The sequence below is a fragment of the Geotrypetes seraphini genome, chromosome 2 (genome assembly GCF_902459505.1).
Source record: "Geotrypetes seraphini chromosome 2, aGeoSer1.1, whole genome shotgun sequence".
NCBI classification, from domain to species: domain Eukaryota; kingdom Metazoa; phylum Chordata; class Amphibia; order Gymnophiona; family Dermophiidae; genus Geotrypetes; species Geotrypetes seraphini.
The window spans coordinates 48,759,922-48,781,823 of record NC_047085.1 but is presented as its reverse complement, the minus strand read 5'-3'; the positions used below and the strand labels follow the sequence as shown (position 1 = coordinate 48,781,823).

The 21,902-nt window shown below is 43.6% G+C and overlaps 1 protein-coding gene across 1 annotated transcript in view; it reads right to left on the bottom strand.

The window, feature by feature from the left end:
* Positions 1-21,902, bottom strand: part of EXT1 (exostosin glycosyltransferase 1) — a 550,327-nt gene that overhangs the window by 85,501 nt on the left and 442,924 nt on the right. Inside the window, exons 2-3 of the mRNA XM_033933047.1 lie at positions 11,067-11,160; positions 8,298-8,405 (exon numbers count right to left, since the gene is read on the bottom strand). Coding sequence (XP_033788938.1) covers positions 8,298-8,405; positions 11,067-11,160 — 202 coding nt within the window. The remainder of the gene's footprint in view (positions 1-8,297; positions 8,406-11,066; positions 11,161-21,902) is intronic.

Sequence of the window (21,902 nt, the reverse complement as noted above, 5' to 3'; positions counted from 1 at the left end):
CAGTGTCCTATGCCTTAAGACGACCTTGTCTGTGCATGCTGTATCGTGATTCTAATGTGCTAAAAAAAAAAAAAGCAAAGCAGATAAAGCTCATTAATGCTTCACTCTCTTATTAAAAAAAAAAAAAAAAAGACAATTCTTAAGTTCTTATGTATTTTGTTTTGTTCCTCCAGTCCTTCTTTATCTTTTTTTTTTTTTTTTTTTTTAGCACATTAGAATCATGATACAGCATGCACAGACAAGGTCATCTTAAAGCATAGGACACTGGGGCAACCAAAGAGTTGACCTGTAGAATCCACAGATGAAGTGAAGATCCAAAACAAAAGGAGCTGTGGAGACTGATGTTACTGATGCAGACTTTATTTATACCAAAAAAATGATGATCCACAAATCTAACCAACCCCCGAAATCTAAAAATCTAAAAACATGATTTTTTTCAAAGAAATCCCTCTCAGGGGGCTCAAAAAAAAACAACCCACAACAAATTAATAATACAAGTTACTTGAAATAAAGACAATGTTTATAGCAGGGCTGTGGAGTCAGAGTAGAGGAGTCGGAGACAATTTTGATATCTGGAGTCCGAGTCGTGGGTACCAGAAACTGAGGAGTCAGAGTTGGAGTCGAAGGATTTATCTACTGACTCCACAGCCCTGATTTCAAAAAACATAGATAAAACCAGGGCTGTGGAGTCGGAGACTGAAGGTCCATCAAGCCCAGTATCCAGTTTCCAACAGTGGCCAACCCAGGTTCGCAGTACCTAGCTAGATCTCAAGTAGTAAAACAGATTTTATGCTGCTTATCCAAGGAATAAGCAGTGGATTTCTCCAAGCCATCTCAATAATGGCCTATGGACGTCTCTTTCAGGAAATTATCCAAACCTTTTTTAAACCTCTCTACGCTAACTGATTTCACCACATTCTCCGGCAATGAATTCCAGAGTTTAATTACACGTTGTGTGAAGAAATATTTTCTCCGGATTGTTTTAAATCTACTACTTAGTATACCAATTGTATAACAAATACTCTCCAGTTACTATGCATGTATACGGTCTTATAAAAGAAGAAAAAAAGCCTCACATGGCTCAAGCCCTTTTTAGTTGATCTTGTGTCCTAAAGCAGTGACGTTCTCGCCGCAAAACGAAGACCACCGTTTGAGGATTTTATGCCTGTTCAGATAAGAAATTCAATTAATTATTTTTAAAAATATTATTAATGATGGATTCTATTAAGTAGAACCAATGTGTTACAGCTCACTTCATGCATGCCCTTGGAATTGTTCTTAGAGCTATATGAGGCTTTTTTCTTTCATTTTTTGAGATTTTTAGGACCGTATACATGCTTAGTAAATGAAGAGCATTTGTTATAAAATTGTACACTTCTCCCTCTGTATTCGTGGTTTCAGCAATCGTGGTTTCAATTATTCACGGTTTTTAGCTTGCTGGCTCCTCCCCCCAAATTACATCAGCTTGCATAGAGAAATCGCTGATTCCAAGCGTTTACAGAGAAAATCGCTGATTCCCAGCAATTTTTTCACCGTGTTTTGCCTCTCCTTCAGTAACAGGCCAGGCCTCCCACCATGTTATTCACGGTTTCACCATATTCATGATGATTTTTAATAGAAAACAGCGAATAACATATGAAAAAGTTATTCGTGGTTTTTCTGTATTCACAGGTCTGTTAATCCCCTATCGCAGCAAATACGGAGGGAGAAGTGTATTTCACTCTGTGATTCGCCATAATGATGTGGAGAAACAAGGAAAGGAAAAAGAAAAAAAGGGAATGATACAGCAGGACTCCCAGAATGATTAGAAATAGATAAGTGCTTTCTTTTTTTTATTCTTTTTTATAAAGAAAGAGTAATTTTGAGAAAGCAATAATCATAAACTGAAAAGCCACAATACAAAAGTAAGCAGGGCAAACAGGGTGGATTCACATTTTCCCAGAGCAGACTGGTGACAGATATAAAGCAAAGATGCATTACAAAAAAAAAAAAATCCAAGCTATCGTGAAACAGGAAATGAAAAAGTATAAGGCAACATGAAAACATTTCCCAGAGCAGACACTCAGGCTCATGGCCAGCTCTTTAAAAATATTGTTAATGGTGGTACAGGAGAGGCTCAATATGGAAGCAGCTGTGTAGAAGCTAAACTGGCTATTACAGGGAAGCGCAGAGGTGAGCAAATAATAATTAAAAGAAATTTGCTCACAGAAAGTTGAGTACTTCCCTGCCCTCTCTCCTAATTTAAAAAAGAACTCTTTGCTTCCCACTAGGAAATGTTTGTGCAGACTGGATAGACCATTCAGGTATTTATCTTTACTATGTTTTTACTATGTCACCAGCATTTATATGTCATCCACAACACTGTTTTGAAGGGGGCCGTTAAAATTTTTTTTTTTTTTTTTTTTGAGAAACATTCCTTGATTTATTTTTTGTTTGAGTTTTGCCATGCCTGTTTTTAAAATGTCTCCAACAATCTAAATGCAGAAACTGTCATTGAAAGAAATAAAACATTATCCTTGTTCAAAGGATGCAATATGGGAAGCTATCTGTGGCTGATCATGGTCCACATTCTGCTTCACTGTTTTCAAGATTCTCTGTCTGGACTGGACAGGGAGCTCAGCAGCAGGGAAGAAGTTCCTCAGCTGAGTTCTTGGATTTGGGCATGCTGCACATAAGAACATAAGAATTGCCGCTGCTGGGTCAGACCAGTGGTCCATCGCGCCCAGCAGTCCGCTCATGCGGCGGCCCCCAGGTCGAAGACCTGCAGCCCTACCTGCGTTCGTTCCGGTCCAGCAGGAACTTGTCCAACCTTGTCTTGAATCCCTGGAGCGTGTTTTCCCTTATAACAGACTCCGGGAGAGCATTCCAGTTCTCCACCACTCTCTGGGTGAAGAAGAACTTCCTTACGTTTGTATGGAATCTATCTCCTTTTAACTTCAGAGAGTGCCCTCTCGTTCTCTCTACCTTGGAGAGGGTGAACAACCTTTCTTTATCCACTAAGTCTATTCCCTTCATTATCTTGACTGTTTCGATCATGTCTCCTCTCAGTCTCCTCTTTTCAAGGGAGAAGAGGCCCAGCTTCTCTAATCTCTCACTGTACGGCAACTCCTCCAACCCCTTAACCATTTTAGTCGCTCTTCTCTGGACCCTTTCGAGTAGTACCATGTCCTTCTTCATGTATGGCGACCAGTGTTGGATGCAGTATTCTAAGTGAGGGGATACCTTAGCCCAGTACAGCGGCATGATAACCCTCTCCGATCTGTTCGTGATCCCCTTTTTAATCATTCCTAGCATTCTGTTCACCCTTTTCGCTGCCGCTGCGCATTGTGCAGACGGCTTCTTTGATTTGTCAACCAGTACTCCCAGGTCTCTTTCCTGGGGGGGGGGGTCTCTCCTAGTACTGCCCCGGACATCTTGTATTCGTGTGTGGGATTTTTGATACCAACATGCATTACCGTACACTTATCCATGTTGAATCTCATTTGCCATTTCGCTGCTCATTTCTCGAGCGTGGTTATGTCACATTGCAGATCTTCACAATCCCCCTGCGTCTTCACTACTCTGTATAACTTCGTATCGTCTGCAAATTTAATCACCTCACTCGTCGTACCCATTTCCAGATCGTTTATGAATATGTTGAAGAGCACAGGTCCAAGTACCGAGCCCTGCGGCACCCCACTGGTGACGTTCTTCCAGTCCGAGTATTGTCCATTTACCCCCCACTCTCTGTTTCCTATCTGCTAGACAGTTTTTAATCCACTTGAGTATTTCACCCTCTATTCCATGGCTCTCAATTTTTCGAAGTAGTCGTTCGTGCAGAACCTTGTTGAACGCCTTCTGAAAATCCAGATATACAATGTCGACCGGGCCACCCTTGTCTATCTGCTTGTTTACCCCTTCAAAGAAGTGCAGGAAGTTCATCAAGCACACTATTTATTTATTCAGTTTTTTATACCGTTCTCCCAGGAGAGCTCAGAACGGTTTACATGAATTTATTCAGGTACTCAAACATTTTTCCTTGTCTGTCCCGGTGGGCTCGCAATCTATCTAATGTACCTGGGGCAATGGGGGGATTAAGTGACTTGTCCAGGATCACAAGGAGCAGCGTGGGTTTGAACCCACAATCGCAGGGTGCTGAGGCTGTAGCTTTAACCACTGCGCCACACTCTCATTGAGCTAGCTGGGTCTACGGATGCTGCAGAAGAGTCCATTAATAAGGGTGACACCTGGTGGGCAGACTTATTGCACGAATCAGGGCTCTGGAAGGAGGTCTGAAGCACAGCGCCTGTCTTTCAGGGGTTGGGGTTAAGCATTAAAAATGACTATGCGGTTGTATAGGGTAATAACTTCTGGAGATGGCAAAGAACAGTTGCAGTCAAAGTGAAATAACAGGTCATGAGAGTCGCACAAACTCCAAGAACCTTCAGTATGTGATTTTACCTGCAGAGAAGCAGATCAATTTTCAAATAGCCCGTATCCAGATTAATCGTGTGTGTGTAGATATAGATAGTTGCATAAGAACATAAGAATATCCTTACTGGATTAGACCAATGGTCCATCTAGCCCAGTAGCCCGTTCTCACAGTGGCCAATCTAGGTCACTAGTACTTGGCAAAAACCCAAATAGCAACATTCCATGTTACCGATCCAGAGCAAGCAGTGGCTTCCCTTATGTCTATCTCAATAACAGACTCTGGACTTTTCCTCCAGGAAATTGTCCAAACCTTTTGTAAAACCAGCTATGTTAACCTCTAGCAATGTGTTCCAGAGCTTAACTATTCTCTGAATGGAAAAAAGTCCTCTTATTGGTTTTAAAAGTATTTCCCTGTAACTTCTTTGAGTGTCCCCCTAGTCTTTGTAATTTTTGATGAAGTAAACAATTGATCCACTTGTACCCATTTTACACCACTCAGGATTTTGTAGACTTCAATTATATCTCCTCTCGGCCATCTCCATGTTTCAAATTACCGTATTTTCACTCATATACCGCGCACCCGTGTAAAACGCGCACACGGGTATAGCGCGCTGGAAACTGTAATTTATGTAAATAAATTTTTATATAGCGCGCACACCCGTATACCGTGCATGCCGCCCCGACTCTCCCGTCGCCGCCCGACTCTCCTTTCGCCTGCCCCGACTCTCCTCTGGCCGCCCCGACTCTCCTTTCGCCCGCCCCAACTCTTCTCTCGCCGCCCCGACTCTCCTTTCGCCCGCCCCGACTCTCCTTTCGCCCGCCCCGACTCTCCTCTGGCCACCCCGACTCTCCTTTCGCCCGCCCCGACTCTTCTCTCGCCGCCCCGACTCTCCTTTCACCCGCCCCAACTCTCCTCTCCCCCTTGAAGTCCTGTCCCCACCCCGAAAGCCTGATGCCCCCCCCGACGTCCGATTCACCCCCCCGCAGGACCACTCGCACCCCCACCCCGAAGGACCGCGCGCACCCCCACAGCCTCCTCCCCCCCCATCATGGAGAAGCTGCCTACCGTTGTCTTGCTGCTTCCTCTGCCGGCAGTCCTGCCCCTTCTCTGAGCCCGGCGTTTGCGCTGCTTCCTCTTCCGGCGGTCCCGCCCTTTCTCTGACGTCAGAGAAAGGGCGGGACCGCCGGAAGAGGAAGCAGCGCAGTTGTAGGGCTCAGAGAAGGGGCGGGACCGCCGGCAGAGGAAGCAGCAGGACAACGGTAGGCAGTTTCTCCATGATGGGGGGGGGGGGAGGCTGTGGGGGTGCGAGCGGTCCTTCGGGGTAGGGGTGCGAGTGCGAGCGGTCCTTCGGGGTGGGGGTGCGAGCGGTCCTGCAGGGTGAATCGGACGTCGGGGGGGGGGGGTGGAACTATGTAAAAAAAAATTTGTACAATGCGCTCACGAATATAACGCGCATGGTTATACTCAGTTTGTAAAATCGTGTATAACGCGCGCGTTATATGCGTGAAAATACGGTACTGGAGTTTCCATTGAAGCCCTCTCCAGCCCATTCTAAATCAAACTGCCATATATAGGACACAGACCGTACAAGTCTGCTCGGTACCAGCCTTAGTTCTTCACAGCAGGAAGCAGTGGATTTTTGAGGAAGCAGTGGATTTTTGTGTTTAAGGGATTTTTACTTGTACATCATTTTTTTGGAACACATTTGGATTGAGAGCACTTGGAAACTAACCAGCAGCAGAGACTTTACTAAATAAAGACTCTCTCACCCCCTACCGGAAGTCGATCACGGAACATTTCCATCAAAGCTAAGTGTAACTTCTATACAATACGTGGCCTTATGAGCTTGCTTAACAGGTTCACATTAACTATATCAATGTTCAAGGCAGGCAGGTGGGTGCGATGATGTCTTGGTCTAACATCACAATATGACACTTCTGCTGTGTTTAGATGGTGTTTTAAACTGAGCACTCACAATATAATATTTTACGGTAGTTGATATTTAATTTATTCTTTTTTCACATATATTTACATAATACATCTTTTAAAAGGAAAAATTATTTTTGTTTCATTGAATTCTAATATACATTAATTACTCCTAAGTCTACCACCCTGCAACCTCAATTCATGTCCTCTAGTTTTCACTTCTCTGGAAAAGATTTGTTTCTACATTAATACCTATTTAAACATCTGTATCATATCTCCCCTGTTCCTCCTCTCCTCTAGGTCTAACATATTCAAGTCTTCCAGTCTCTTCTCGTACGTCTTTTGGCACAAGTCCATACCATTTTTGTCATCTTCCTCTGGACTGCTTCAAGTCTTAAACATCTTTAGCAAGATATGGCTTCCAAAACTGAAAACAATACTCAAAGTGGGGCCTCACGACTTGTACAGAGGCATCAACACCTCTCTTTTTCTACTGGTTACACCTCTCTATACAGCCTAGCATCCATCTGGCCAGGCCACCACCTTGTCAAACTGTTTGGTTGCCTTCAGATCCTCAAACACTGTCATCTCAAGGTCCTCCCTATCGATGCATATCAATCTCTCACCTCCTAGCACATACAGTAGGGCTCTCTCAGAAAACAAATAGAGATTAATTTTTAGCAGAAACAGCAAGAAGCGTCAAAATACGTCAAACTACGGTACATAAAGGAAAAAAAAAACAAAAACACAAACCGAGCAAGAGCTGCAGGCTTAAGGTGAGAGGACATTTTTTTCACAGTACCTCACCACACCCTTTTCTGTAGCTCAGCTCAGGACAGGGTTTATTATTTATTTGGGTTTTGCTCACACCTTTTTCAATAGTGTAAGGATTGACCCCCACAATGTAAGGTGGGGTTATGTGAGGCGCCCTTACAAATGCCAGGTCCCGAGTTCAATACCTTCACAGAAGATTCACTAGGAAGTAGACTCAAATGAGAAGCACAGCCAGAGGTGATTGCATAAAGAATATATTATAGAAATAGGCTTACAGAAAAGCAATATTCATAAGCATTACAATTAAGGAGAGAGCAAAGCAGTTTCCCTGCCTTACAGAGTCTAGAGAGAAGTGTGAAGTTCCAGGGAGAGGCAGAGAGAGAGAGAGAAGAGGATGGGGGTGATGGTCTAAGCTTCGGGTTCCAGAGATAGGCCAGAGAGGGTTGGGGGGGGGTGATGCAAAATGAGCCTTTTATAGCTTGGAAACTTATTCTAAATTTAGAATCTATTGAACTTCAATAGAAGTTAAGCATCCCCATCCTTAGTAAACTGTGCTAGACAGGAGAAAAATAGACTGAAGTCAAATGTAATTTCCAGTATGCCTCTGACAATGACTGTGCACCTGGATCCATTGTATATCCTAAGCTGTCCTTCCTAAGCATCAGACTTTAACACATCTTCTTAGCCCCTCTTAGCTGCAAGTTGGTTTGTTACCTTTTAAGCATGATTTAATTAGGGCTGTTTGAAACAGTCTGCCTGGATGCTTTCTGTATGTGAATTCTGTGCATGAGCACTCAGGGTCTATCTGCATCCACATTCCAGAGTCAGATTGATATAATTTCCCATAGGCCTTTGCTGACATTGGTTAGGGCAATCAAAAATGCTGATTGCTAGCAATAGCTATGCTGACAAATAATAGTTTAAAGTGAATTGCATTCAGGTACAGTAGATATTTCCCTCTCCCTGGAGGGTCTCACAATCTAATTTTTGTACTTGAGGCAATCGAGGGTTAAGTGACTGGCCCAAGAACACAAGCAGCAGCAGTGGAATTTGAATCAGGCACCCCAGGTTGTCAAAGTCAGGTGCTCTAACCACTAGATTACTCCACGTAAGGTTGCTTACATGGCTTGCATCCTTTACGCACTATGGAGATCTGTGGTAGCATACAATCGTTACTTCTTACCTGCAGTAACAACCTCTCATCCCCGATGATGGCAGCTAAATTCCAGTCTATGACTTCAGAGAAGGGAAGCTCCCATCCATTACTCAACATAACTGGGACACACGCAGCCTGAAGAAAAAGGATTTGTAGCACATTATGTGTCCATACACACTCTCGCATCAACTTATTCATTCTGAGAACAATACTCAGTCACCCTGGGAGTTTCAAATTACAGTACATCTATTCAGTGGCACTGCTGAATATCCACATATAAGTAGAAGCGATCAAATGGGACATTTCAAGTTATACCTGCTAATATGCGGCCCACTTGACCGTTTATTTGATACTTTTAACCACTGAATATCTTCTTTTAAACATAGGGCTCCTTTTACTAAGCTGCGTTAGGGCTTTAACGCACGGAGTAGCGCGTGCTACATTGCCGTGCATGCTAGACCTTAACGTCAGCATTGAGCTGCCGTTAGTTCTAGAAGCATAGCGCGCGGTAATTTCCTACGTGCCCTAAAAACGCTAGCGCACCTTAGTAAAAGGAGCCCATAGTTAGATGTTTAAAAGGCCCTATGCCCTATCTGGATAGATCATTTTGGATGTATACCAATCTATACGTCGAAAATGTATCAGTTCAAGCCCCATAAGAGTGCATTTGAATATTAGCCCCTCTTTATCCCCTTTCTATTGAGCAAAAAGCTTACAACCATAAAATTGCCATTTCACATCTAACATTAGCAAAGATAGATTACTCCTGGTGGAAATCAGCTTAATTGTGCAGTACAGAATTCCCCGTCCCCACAAAATTCTGCACACGCTTTGCAGAATTCAGTGAAGTCACAGGCAGAAGTGGCTTTATTCCTCTCCACCCCTCCAGAGCTAAGCTTGTACGGCAAGAAAAGGAGGAAGTGACGGCAGCACAGCGGGTCACTTTCTCCTCTTGTGCTGACGTAGACTCCGCTGTTTATGTCAACCTCCTTCTTCTTGCCATGCGAGCTTAACCGTGAAGGGGAAGAGAAAGGAGCAGAGCTGCCGCCGCTGGTCTTAAAAGAGAATAAGTGAGTGTGCAATGGGGAACTGGAGGCAGACAAAAGGGGCAAAATATGTGCAGGGTGGGGGAGTTGGGGGGCAGACAAAAGGGGTGAATGTTCCATGTTGCCAGAGGTTGTGGTAAAAGCGGATAATGTAGCTGGTTTTAAGAAAGGTTTGGACAAATTCCTGGTGGAAAGACATGGAGGAAGCCTCTGCTTGCCCTGGATCGGATGGAATGTTGCTACTCCTTGAGTTTTGGCCAGGTACTAGTGACCTGGATTGGCCACCGTGAGAACGGGCTAATGGGCTTGATGAACCATTGGTCTGACCCAGTAAGGCTATTCTTATGTTCTCATGGCCTAGGGGAGTGGGAGGGTTCGGGGCAGGGTAAAGGGGTGAGGAGAACATTCGAAAGACTGGGGTATTGCACATGAGAATTAGGGGCAGACAGAATTATGGGTCACGTGGAGATTTAGAGGGAGACAGAACTACAGTTGCAGCGAGAGAGGGAACTGAGGAGGCCGGAGCCTGAGAAAAGGAAAAGGCAGGAAGGAATTCTACACAAAATACTATGAATAAACTTAGCCGAATTTTCAAATTCTTTGCACAGAATTCCACAAGGAGTAAAAAATTAAAAAGGATGAGGCTCTATGAGATTAACAATTGCGTATTTAGACATCTAACTAATATATCCAAGCAGTAATACTCACTAGGTCCACTGGTTATCTTATATCAGGCTTTGAATTGATTCAAATTTCCTCTGTTAAAGCAAAGCAATGGACCCTTTCACCAAGCCTGGCATCAAACAATTTACATTTTAAAAATACATTAAAAAGCAGGTTACACTCGGGTAGAGCATTCTCATCTAGTATAAATTACGTTGATAAATGCTAATGCACTGAATTATCTGCTTTTAAATATTCCCTTCCAAATCCCAACGGGTTATAAATTCAGTGTGAGAACCAACAACCCTATGTTATTTCCAGTCCTTTAAGGAGGCAGAATATGAGCAGCGAAGGAGCACCAACAGCAGCTGGAGGTCACATTTTCTTCTACCCCTTCCAACGAGTCCAAGGAAGTCGGGTGTCATAATAATTCTGTGCTCGATTCTCCAAGCAGGAACTTTCATCAGATGCAGAGCGGATTCCTAGTCACCAGGGATCCCCAACTCTTTTTTTTTTCCAGGTGGATGTCCCTGATAAAATTTGAAACACGCTCCCACAGGTCAAAGCAGCTGTAGCTTTTAAATGATTTGGCAAAAGTTCATAGACAACAACGCGGAAGACAAAGGCGCGCGCCGACAACTGAGCGCAAGACGGAGGCGCGCGCTGAAGAAAATTACTGTTTTTAGGGGCTCCGACGGGGGTTTTTGTTGGGGAGCACCTCCAGTTTACTTAATACAAATCGCGCCGGCGTTGTGGGGGGTTTAGGGGGTTGTAACTCCCCACATTTTACTGTAAACTTAACTTTTTCCCTAAAAACAGGGAAAAAGTGAAGTTTTCAGTAAAATTCGGGGGGTTACAACCTCCCAAACCCCCCACAACGCCGCCCCCCCGTCGGAACCCTAAAAACAGTAATTTTCTTCGACGCGCGCCTCCACACTGCGCTCAATTGTCTGCTCGCGCCTTTGTCCCGGCGCGCTTTTGACCTGACACCCCTCCCCCCACACTTTGCTCTCTAGTTCTGCAGTTAAGTCTGTAAACTGTATGCCCCCTCGTTAGGCGATATATTAAGCGACTAATAAACTCTTACTTGCAGTGCCTCCAGAAACCTGAAGGATCCCAGCCTGCGGCCACGAGGAACCAGACAGAAAGTGGCGTTGTGCAGCATTTCACGATAATCATACCTGTGGGAGAGAAGAAAAAGCACGTGAGTGTGGACTTCTCTGCATCACTGAAAGACTTCTGCACTTTCGATCAGGTGCAAACCCGAATGCCAAGCATAACACTGAGAGTCTGTTTCTCACTCTTTTTTTTTTTCTTTGTTGAAAACGTATAAGGGGAGGGGAAGCCCAAGAATTTAATACAAAGCACACAGAGGGAGGCGATGTTAGAAAAAAAGACCAATGCCTTCAAGACTTACATATTTAGAACTATTTAACAATTCCACTGCTTAACTACCAACATCAAATTTCGGTTGCAAAAGCTAACTGAGGAAAGGCAGAGAAGAATTAAGAGCAATAGCGCTTCATCTTAGAAGACAGTGGAGAGTCCAAACACATCCATAAACCGGTGTCAGGTCAAAAGCGCGCCCAGACAATTGAGCACAGCGTGCACTGCCGCACCGCTCTAAATGACTGTTTTTAGCGCTTCGACGGGGGTGTGTGGGGGGGGAACCCTCCCACTTTACTTAATAGACATTGCGCCGCGTTGTGGGGTGTGTGGGGGGTTGTAACCCCCCACATTTTACTGAAAACTTTACTTTTTCCTTGTTTTTAGGGAAAAAGTTCAGTTTACAGTAAAATGTGGAGGGTTACAACCCCCCAAACCCCTCATAACGCCGGCGCCATGTCTATTAAGTAAACTGGGGGGGTTCCCCAACAAAACCCCCCGTCGAAGCCCCTAAAAACTGTAATTTAGAGCGGCGCGGTGGCGCGCGCTGCGCTCAATTGTCGGCGTGCGCTTTTGTCTTTCGCGCCGTTGTCTATGAACCCCATAAACCACTTACCACTGAGACACCTCTCAGCAAGAAATATATGCTTAGTCTGAAATGTAGTATGTGGTTTCATGATGTGTCCTCTTGTTTCTAATCTAATCTAATCCTTAGGTTTGTATACCGCATCTTCTCCACGTTTGTAGAGCTCGGCACGGTTTACAGGAAATGAAATAGGAAGGAACTACAATAAAGGGTTAGAGGTTGAAGTATGAAGAATATTTAGAGGACTTGGGATGCCAGATATGAAGAGTTTTTTGAGGACTTGGGATACCAAAGTTGGAGAGAGGCTTACATTTTTGAGGTTTTCAGGTGTTTGCGGAAAACTTGGAGAGAGCTCAATTTCCGAAGATTGGAGGTAAGGTTGTTCCAGAGCTCAGTGATTTTGAAGGGGTCCCTAGTTTTCCTGTATGGGAAATGATTTTTAGCGAGGGGAAGGATAGTTTTAATTTGTGTGGGGGGGTCTGGTGGTATTAGGGTTTGAAGAATTCCAAGAAAGAGGGATAAAGGGAGGGAGGATACCGTGTAGGATTTTGAAAGCTAGACAGGCGCATTTAAAGTGGACCCTGGCGATTATCGGAAGCCAGTGAAGCTTGGACAGGAGCGGGGAGTGTGTTTGGAAAGGTTAAACTGTTCCCTATTTAACTGTTCTATCAGATATATATATATATATATTTAAAATAATTTATATTCCGCATATCCTACAATTCTATGCAGATTACAAATTATTCAGGTACTCCCACTCTCACTAATGTACCTGGGGCAGTGGGGATTAATTGTCACAAGGAGCAGTGCAGGATTCAAACCCACAACCTCACGGTGCCAAGGCTGTAGCTCTAACCACTGCACCACACACTCTCATATCCCTCTCCTTCATCTTTTTTCCAAGCCGAAGAGTTCTAATCTGTTTAGCTTTTCTTTGCAAGGGAGGTGTTCTATCTCCTTTATCATTTTTGTCTCCAATAGTTTAGGTTCAAACAATTTTTATTGATGCAAACACAGCAAATACAACACCAGCGCAGCCCAAAGGTGCACAGTACAAATAATAATGCATCATATATAATAATAGAACAAGCATATACAATAAAAGAGTAACATCAACCAAACTCCCTCCCCTTCCTTCTCTACATAGGGCAAGTGAGATTAATGAGGGAGGAAAGGCACTCCAAAGCCCTGTATTCTTATGAACCCCAAAAATGTCACACCCACCCTTCCCCCCACCTGAGCCACTTACCCAATCTTTGACTAATTGCCAGAACATTCAATACATCCCATTTCTCCTCCTCAACCCCCCTCCTCCCCCCAATGATACTCTCCACCCCGCCCCACCAGTACTCACCATTACTCTCCCAACCCAACTAACTAACAAATTAGGACACCCATCTTAAAACCGCACTGCGACCCTTAGGATATAAGACTTGCAGATAAGTCTCCCATATATTCAAAAACAACATCTTTCGTTTCCTAGACCCTCTGGCATCTTGCGCCTCCCAAATGACCAACTGATGCAATTGGTTCCGCCAATGCCCATATGCCGGAGGGTCCAGAATCGTCCAGCACTGAAGAATTAAACTGATCTCTTCCACACAGCAACATGCAGCACTACCTCTGAGACACCGGACTGGGCTTAATCAAAACAAAAAAAATCTTGAAGAGCACAGCAAATAATGTGAGAAGTTCAAAAACAAAATAAAAAAATGGCACAAAGTAAGGGCTTCAGGTTCCCCTCAGATTCTAGCACTCTCCTTTAATATCATTTACCACGGGTCTGTTAATAACCAATAGCAGCCCTGGCAAGCCTACAAAACAGTGACCGATATCAATGGTCCCCCCTCCCTAGTCTGCTTTCAAACCACTGACATATCACAGACAAGTTTGAGGAGCCCCCATTTCCTTGGAGAACGTGCCACTCTGTGAGGAGCTTGAAGCAATGTGATACTCCAGCTCGCACTGTCTAATATAATCACAGCCAATAGGCACAGAAGGCTTTTTATCGCCTTGGCCCACCTAAATCTATTTTTATATCCTTACCCTCCAGACATTTGGGTACATGAACATTTTCAATGATATACCCCCTCATCAGGAAGAGACATCTTCCAAAGACCCATTTTCTTAAAGAAGCGTGCATAGCTAATTTGCACAAGGAAAGGTCACTGAGAATGAATCAAGATTATTTCCAGTCAGAGTGAAATAAAACCCACTACTGCATTAATTAAACCCCCAAATAAACTTCAAAGCAGAAGAAAATTTGAACAGGACTCAAACCCAGCAACACACGAATCACAACAACAACAAAAAAAAAGGAGAACCTATTAGTTTTTGTTAGTGGTGTCTTCATTACTTTCAGGATGTAGAAAAAGGTGAAATGTCATGCTAATAATAATCAGCCAGTGAAACGCTTGTAAGACGCAAAGCTTCAGCCTCGCCTGAGTAACTTTTAGGCCTTTGGATCTCCCTTATCCCCTGAGATGTTGATAATTAAAACACAATAATCATGGCCACCCCCTCCCCTCCCAGAGTGATACTGCAAAAATGAATAATTGGGACATCATACTTTTAAATATTATACTTTTTAAAAGTACAAATGCTTACATAATGGGGGTAATTTTACATTTTGGATAGCAGAGCAAGCATTTATAAAAGTCTAACTTTATAAGCACACCGTCCCTATTATTTTGTCTGATACGAGTGAACCTAATGTATCTGAATGTAACTCACTTCAAGCTATTACTGAAAAAGCATCACCTAAATCCAAATACATAAATAAAAGTGTTTCTGGGGATGCAGTTTAGACAGTACATGCCTCCATTCCCTCTGACTACGCCCCCCTCCCAAGCCACTATGGCCTCTCTTTCTCAAGCTCTGTTTTATCTAATTACCCTGCCTTTTCATAGCCTCATATTTAACATCACTGTAAATGTACCACCGCTTTAACATGGAACATCGCTGTATACGTACAGTCTCTTCTTTAGTATATGCCTTTTTATTACTGCTATTTATGTAACATCTTTGTAAATGTAATAACACTGTAATATGTATCATCGCTGTAAATGTACAGTCTCTTCTATTGTTAACCGCATTGAACTTCCATGGTATTGCGGGATACAAGAATAAAGTTATTATTATTATTATTATTATGTGCCTCTTTTATGAAAAAACAGGTAAAATAAAAATGGAAGCCCAAGACCCCCATCAAGTTTCAAGTTTCAAGTTTATTTAGATTTAATGGTTCGCCTAATAAATTCTAAGCGAATTACATAACAGTTTAATAGGGATAAAACAATTAAATAAAAAGTAAAAATGTTAAAAGAAAAAAACAAAAAAATAAAAAAAAAAAATGGGTGGAATGTAACACGGGGCTGGTAGGGCCCTTGTGTCGCTCATCGGCCAGGGTTGTTAGGGGGTGGGGGGGTGCAGAAGTGTCAGGCGTGGATTGAGTGGTGGGCCCTTCAGGTAGGCAGATTTTAAACTAATTGGTGGGGAGGAGGGAAGTGCAAGGGGGGGGGCGAAGTTTTTTAAGGCTGGTACCTGGAGGACTCGGCTCCTTCCGGGGTCTTCCAAGGTCCTTTTTCCTACCCGCCCGCCCGCTGTTTTAGGCAGTGGATGGTAGTTCGGGGATGCGGATCTCCCGAGCTATTGGGTCATGGGGCTCATCAGGTGCTGAGCAGTGGGCCGGCGGGGAGCCGTGCCTGGTGGGTCAGGTGACCCAGATAAAAGGGGCATGAGGGACATGCTACCCCTCGGACTCTTGCTGTGGTGGTGGGGTCAAGGGCACTGAAACTATGTATTTGGTAGCTCTGGAGGAGCTCTTTTGGTTATGATGTTAATTGAAATTACGATGTTTATGTGTTATGGATTAATAAACTGAGCTTTGGCTAATTTTTACTATCATTAAAGACTGTAGTGTGTTTGTGGTAAAAGTAGGTTGGGATAGGTTATGATGGTAATGGCGTGTGTGTGTGTGAATATTATAGGGTGACGGGATAATCGCGCGCCAGACGTCAGCGCGCTGACAATCCAGCGCCGACAATTCGGCGGAAGACAGAAGCGCGCGGGGGAAAAAATAATTTTTAAAGAGCTCCGACTGGGGGTTTGGGGTGGCAACCCCCCCCCCCACTTTATTGGTTAGTGTTCACGCTGCCGTTGGTGGGAGGGTGTGGGGGGGGGGGTGAAACCCCCCACATTATAGAGAAAACGGAACTTTACCCAAAAAAAATCAGAAAAAGTTCCATTTTTGCTATAATGGAGGTTTCCAACCCCCGAGCCCCCCTCCAACAGCAGCGCGAACACTAACCAATAAAGTGGGGGGTTGCCACCCCAAACCCCCCGTCGGAGCTCTTTAAAAAATATTTTTCCCCCCGTGCGCTTCTGTCTTCTGCCGAATTGTCGGCGCTGGATTGTCAGTATGCTGACGTCTTGCGCTCCACTGTCTATGAACCGTATATAGGTGGACAGCAGGGCCTATCCAGATCCTGCTGTTATAAGAAAGTTGTTTGTGCCTTAGAGCAGGGGCAATCTTACAGCGCTGCTGCAGCTAATCTTCATAAAACAGGTGTAGCTTAGATACCATGTTATAAAATTACCTTTGGAAGTATTTGTGACTGTTCTCTTTTCTGTTAATAAAAACTGGTTTTAATTAAAATTACCTTCAGAAAAAGGACACAGTTCCAAAAAAATATTCACCAGAGTAACTGGGCTATTTGAAAATTTCCCACCATCACTGCCAGTGATGTTTGTCAGGACCTATTGCTGTGCTTTGACTGAGCTGCTCTTCCTTCCCCCCCCCTTCAAAGCAGCTGCCTTGGCAACCTCCTGGTCTACCTAACGGTGAAGCCAACCCTGCTCTTAGTGTGCTCCAATCAGCATACTCCTCCTCATACTATAATAAGTGCACCTAAATTTAAGTGCCGTTGGGAAATTACATTTATAAAATACTAGCGCTTGTGTGGGCAAATTAATACTTACATGCATATGAGCTAGCCGAGCACTCGACATTATTCTATAATTGAAGGGCTTATTTTTAAAAGACACTAACTCCCTCTTCTATGAAACTGCAATAGCAGTTTTTAGCACGGTGAGCCATGCTGAATGGCCCGTCGGGAGCAGCATGGGCTATTCAGTGCGGCTCTCTGCGCTACAAACTGCTAACGCAGTTTAACAGAAGAGGGAGTAAGTCTATGGCAAAATATGAGCTATAGTTTTGTATAGACAAAGGATATTGTTATCTACCAGTTTAATTGTTGAGATGAAAAGTACAGTATAAGTTAAAATATGATTTGTTTCAAAATCAGCTAAGTCTCGTATGTCCTAAGGCCATAACAAACCAGGTAGCACAGCATATAGCAGTCAATAAATGCGGTATACCAGTTTTATCCCAGGTAGAGACATATTTTCAGTACACAAGACGACAGAAAAATGTTTTGCAGTTTTAATATTAGTTAAATAGTTTTAATATGTTGCACCCAACATATTATGTGATTTATGTGATAAGACTGGCATAAAATAAAATGCATGAGGGATGTTCAATAATTTATCTACCTGAATATGAAAAAAAAAAAAAGTACCAAGCATGTTGCAACAAGTCTCTACATGTTGTGACTAGTGCTGCCCAATTCAGGGAAACATTATTTGATTCGATTCGGCTTATTGAGTTGATTTTTCGATTCAATTTACTTTTCCCACCCAATAAGGCGTTTTTTTCCAAACATCCAGGAAGGTTTATTTTGTAGCCTCTTCAGCCTCTCCAGTACCATGCCGGTGCTGTTGTGTAAACAAAAAAGATTTTTCCTCTTTCTGTTAGGATCTAGCTCACGCTTGCTGTATAACACCAGCCCTGGCAGGATACACATTTCAAATCTGACATACTGTAATCACAAAATAGAAAATAATTTATTTTTTTTTACCTTTAGTTGTCTGGTCATTTTAATATTCAAATCATGTTGGTCCCAGGCTCTGGTTTCCATTTGTGTTCTGTTAACTCGCTTGTCAGGGTCTCCTGCCCATTTGACATTTTTTTTCTTTCTCCATGCTCACCATCCATCTTCCATCTCTGTACCTTCCCTTCCACTGCCATATCCAACATTTCTGTTTCTTTCCCATTGTCTACCATCTCTCTCTTCCTGCCTTGTGCCCTGGGTCAAACCTCTCTATTCCCCTCCATGCAGCATCTTTCCCTTCCTCCCCTCCATTATCATATGCACTATTTCTTTCTTCCCATGCACCATTTCTCCCTGCCCTCTACCCTATGTCCAACATTTCTCCCTCTCTCTTCTCTATGCATGTCTCCATCACCTCCACCTATGCAGGATATCTCTTTCTCACCCCTTTCTACCTCTGTTGTATCTCTTCCTTCCTCTCCTCCATCCCATCTCCACCAATTCTTCCTCTCTCCTCTCCCCCCCCATATGCAGCAGCTTTCCATCCCTCCTATCCCCCTGTGCAGCAGCTTTCCTCCTTCCTATCCCCCTGTGCAGCAGTTTTTCATCCCGCCCTCCCTCCCTTCCCATCCATCCCTCCCTTCTATCCTACCTATTCCCCTGTGCAGCACCTCCCAACTGACCCCCCCCCCCACCCCCTCGGGCCTCCTAAACTAGCAGCAGCAATAGTGGTGACTGGGTTTGGCAAAGGCAACACTGACATGACAGAGGGAAGGTCCCTGCAGGGCAGGTCAGGAGAAATCTGTTTGCCGCGCTGCCTCTGCCAAGCCGGTCACCGCCATGGCTGCTGCTACTTTAGGAGGCCCAAAAGTATGTCAGGAGTAAGGGCTCATTGAATCGGTGAATCAGATTTTTTTAGAAAGTAAATTGATTCAAATCAATTCACCAAGGATAATTGGGCAGCACTAGTTGTGACTTGTCTCAAGATTACTCATGCGCAGTTGCAGCTCAGCGTGAATCTAACATTCCAAGAGACAGGATATCAGGAGAGCCCTCGTGTGAATCACGTAAGAAACTGCTAGATTTGGAGCACCGTTCAGTGATAAAATTTCTCACCAACGAAGGGAAAAAGCCTAAGGAGATCCATGAACACATGATTGCAGTTTATGGTGAGTCTGCCCCATCATCCTACTAAGTAAAATTTTGGAGCAAGCAGTTTGTGGGGTGGAGAGTCCACTGAAGATGACCCTCATACTGGATGGCCTGTGGAAGCAACTTCCACAGACATGTGCAAGAAAGTCAAGGATTTAATTTTGTCAGACAGATGAATTAAGGTTTTCCTAAATAGGTGAAGAAATAGGCACCTCAGCAGGTACAGTTTGGAAAATAATTCATGAGAAGTTAGGCATGTCCAAGGTTAGTGCAAGATGGATTCCAAGAATGCTGACACCATGTCAGAAGGCCACAAAGCTCCAGTGCTGTCAGGAGAACTTAGAGATGTTCCGTGAAGACCAAATGAACTTTTTTCATCGTTTGTTGACTGGAGATGAGAATTGGGTCTATCACAGAGATCCTGAATCCAAATTGGAGTCAATGCAGTGGAAGCATCCCCCACCCCAAAAAAAGTTTTAAGACAGACAAATCTGCAGGCAAGTGTCTTCTGAGATGATGAATGACTTTGCTTCTGGAGCTCATGCCACACAAGACAACCATAACAAGGCTGAGAATCTGGTTTCAATTCCCACTGTAGCTTCCTGTGACCCTGGGCAAGTCACTTAACCCTCTATTACCCCACGTACAGAACTTAGGCCCCCCTTTTATCAAGCTGTGTTATGTTGTTCTTTCATCGCGGGTCACTGTGGTAAAAGCTCTGACGCTCACAGGAATTCTATGCGTGTCAGAGCTTTTACCGCCGCAGCCTGTGATAAAAAAACCCTAACGCAGCTTTATAAAAGGGGGGCCTTAGATTGTGAGCCCACTAGGGACAGAAAAAGTACCTGCATATAGGATATGTAAACCACTTTGATGGTACGCACAGAAAATACTTTTAAAACCAATAGGAGGAAATTTGTTACACTCAGAGAATAGTTAAGCTCTGGAACGCGTTGCCAGAGGATGTGGTAAGAGCAGATAACATAGCTGGTTTTAAGGACAGTTTGGACAAGTTCCTGGAGGAAAAGTCCATAGTCTGTTATTGAGAAAAACATGGGGAAAGCCACTGCTTGCCCTATATCGGTAGCATGGAATATTGCTACTCCTTGGGTTTGGGCCAGGCACTAGTGACCTGGATTGGCCACTATGAGAACGGATTACTGAGCTTGATGGACCATTGGTCTGACCCAGTATGGCTGTTCTTATGCTCTTACATGTGCCAAATACAGGGCAATCAAGCCATTGTAATATCACTGATGAGGTTGGATCTGAGGCACTGTGGAATGAGGCATTATGACATCACAATCTCAGCTCTGGAATGTTGCTCTTATTGGGGTTCCAGAATCTTGCTATTCTTTGAGATGCTGAAATGTTGCTACTCCTTGGGTTTTGGCCAGGTACTAGTGACCTGGATTGGCCACCGTGAGAACGGGCTACTAGGCTTGATGGACCATTAGTTTGACCCAGTAAGGTTATTCTTATGTTCCTATGTAAAGGTTTCCAAGTTTTCTTTCCTTTATATCAATCGCTGTTTTTGAACTAGCATTTGTAAAGTCTGAAATTAAATTAAATTGCTTTACATTTTTGGTATATTTTTTCCTACAACCAATAGTTATTCTTGTCCACTGTACCAGAAACCAACTATTTGATGTGAAATGAAAAATGAGAGTAATTTAGGAAGGAAAATATAGAAACAATAAAGAGACACCCCCCCCCCCTCGAACATCATAAATTAAACCACTGCTCGGTACAGACCAACACATCACATAATGAATTTCATTTTTTTTCACAAAATTTTAAAGGTCCTTTAAACTCTGCAGCTTCTGTTTACTTCCAGAGTTCTTCAGAAAATGATTAAGTATCTTGCACCCAAAGCTAATACCTTTCTGGGCAGTTGAAAGGAATGCCCACTAATCAATTCTGATATAGTCCAGAGTTCAGCTGAAGGATTCCATGCCCCCCAACCAACCCCCCTATGCCCAAAGCTTAAACATACTCAGGGTACCATTCATCATTCCACTGTGAATCTCAAAGCCTTCTGTAGACAATTTTCAAACTCAGTAGTGCAATGCCCGAGAACACTCCTATAATTTCATTTCTTCATGCCACACATTTTTGATGTCAATCGGCTTTCAGATTAAGTGACTTTCTTGAACTGTTAGCTCAGCATTATCAAAATCAAGTATGGGCAGTCTGCAGAAACTAAGGAACGAGCAATCAGGGAAGTGTACGCATCACATCCCGTGGCTAATGTGCTCTGCCACATCATGTCACATATGTTGTTAGAACTTGCAAAGTGCTGCTCAGAGCTCCGCATGCACCTTCATACTTTCATTTCATTGTAATATTATTCGGTTTTAGACAAGATAAATCCATGGAGGTGCAACGTGTCAAATCATTTCAGTAGGGAAATTAAAGATTTTTGCTAGGAATTTTACAAGGGGAACTCGATGAACCAGACTTCTGTGATCTTTTAAATTGCACTCAGACACATGGAACAAGAACAACCTGATTTATAAAATAACAACAGAATATGATAGAAACATAGAATATGACAGCAGAAAAGGGCCGATGGCCCTACAAGTCTGCCCACTCGAGAACCCTCCCTCCAACTAGTCTGCCTGCTCAAGGACCCTTCTTCCCTGGAGTATCTATCGATTGAGCATAACTCCGTAGTACTCCCACCTGTTTATCCCATCGACTCTTGAAGTCGAGCACGTTACTGGCCTCGACCACCTGGTGGGGAAGATCATTCCATCGATCAATCACCCGTTCAGTGAAGAAGTATTTCCTGGTGTCACCATGAAATCTTCCTTCCTTAAGTTTTAGTGGATGCCCTCTTGTCGCCGTGGGACCCTTTAGAAAAAAGATTTCCTCCTCCACTTTGATGTGGCCCATGATGTATTTA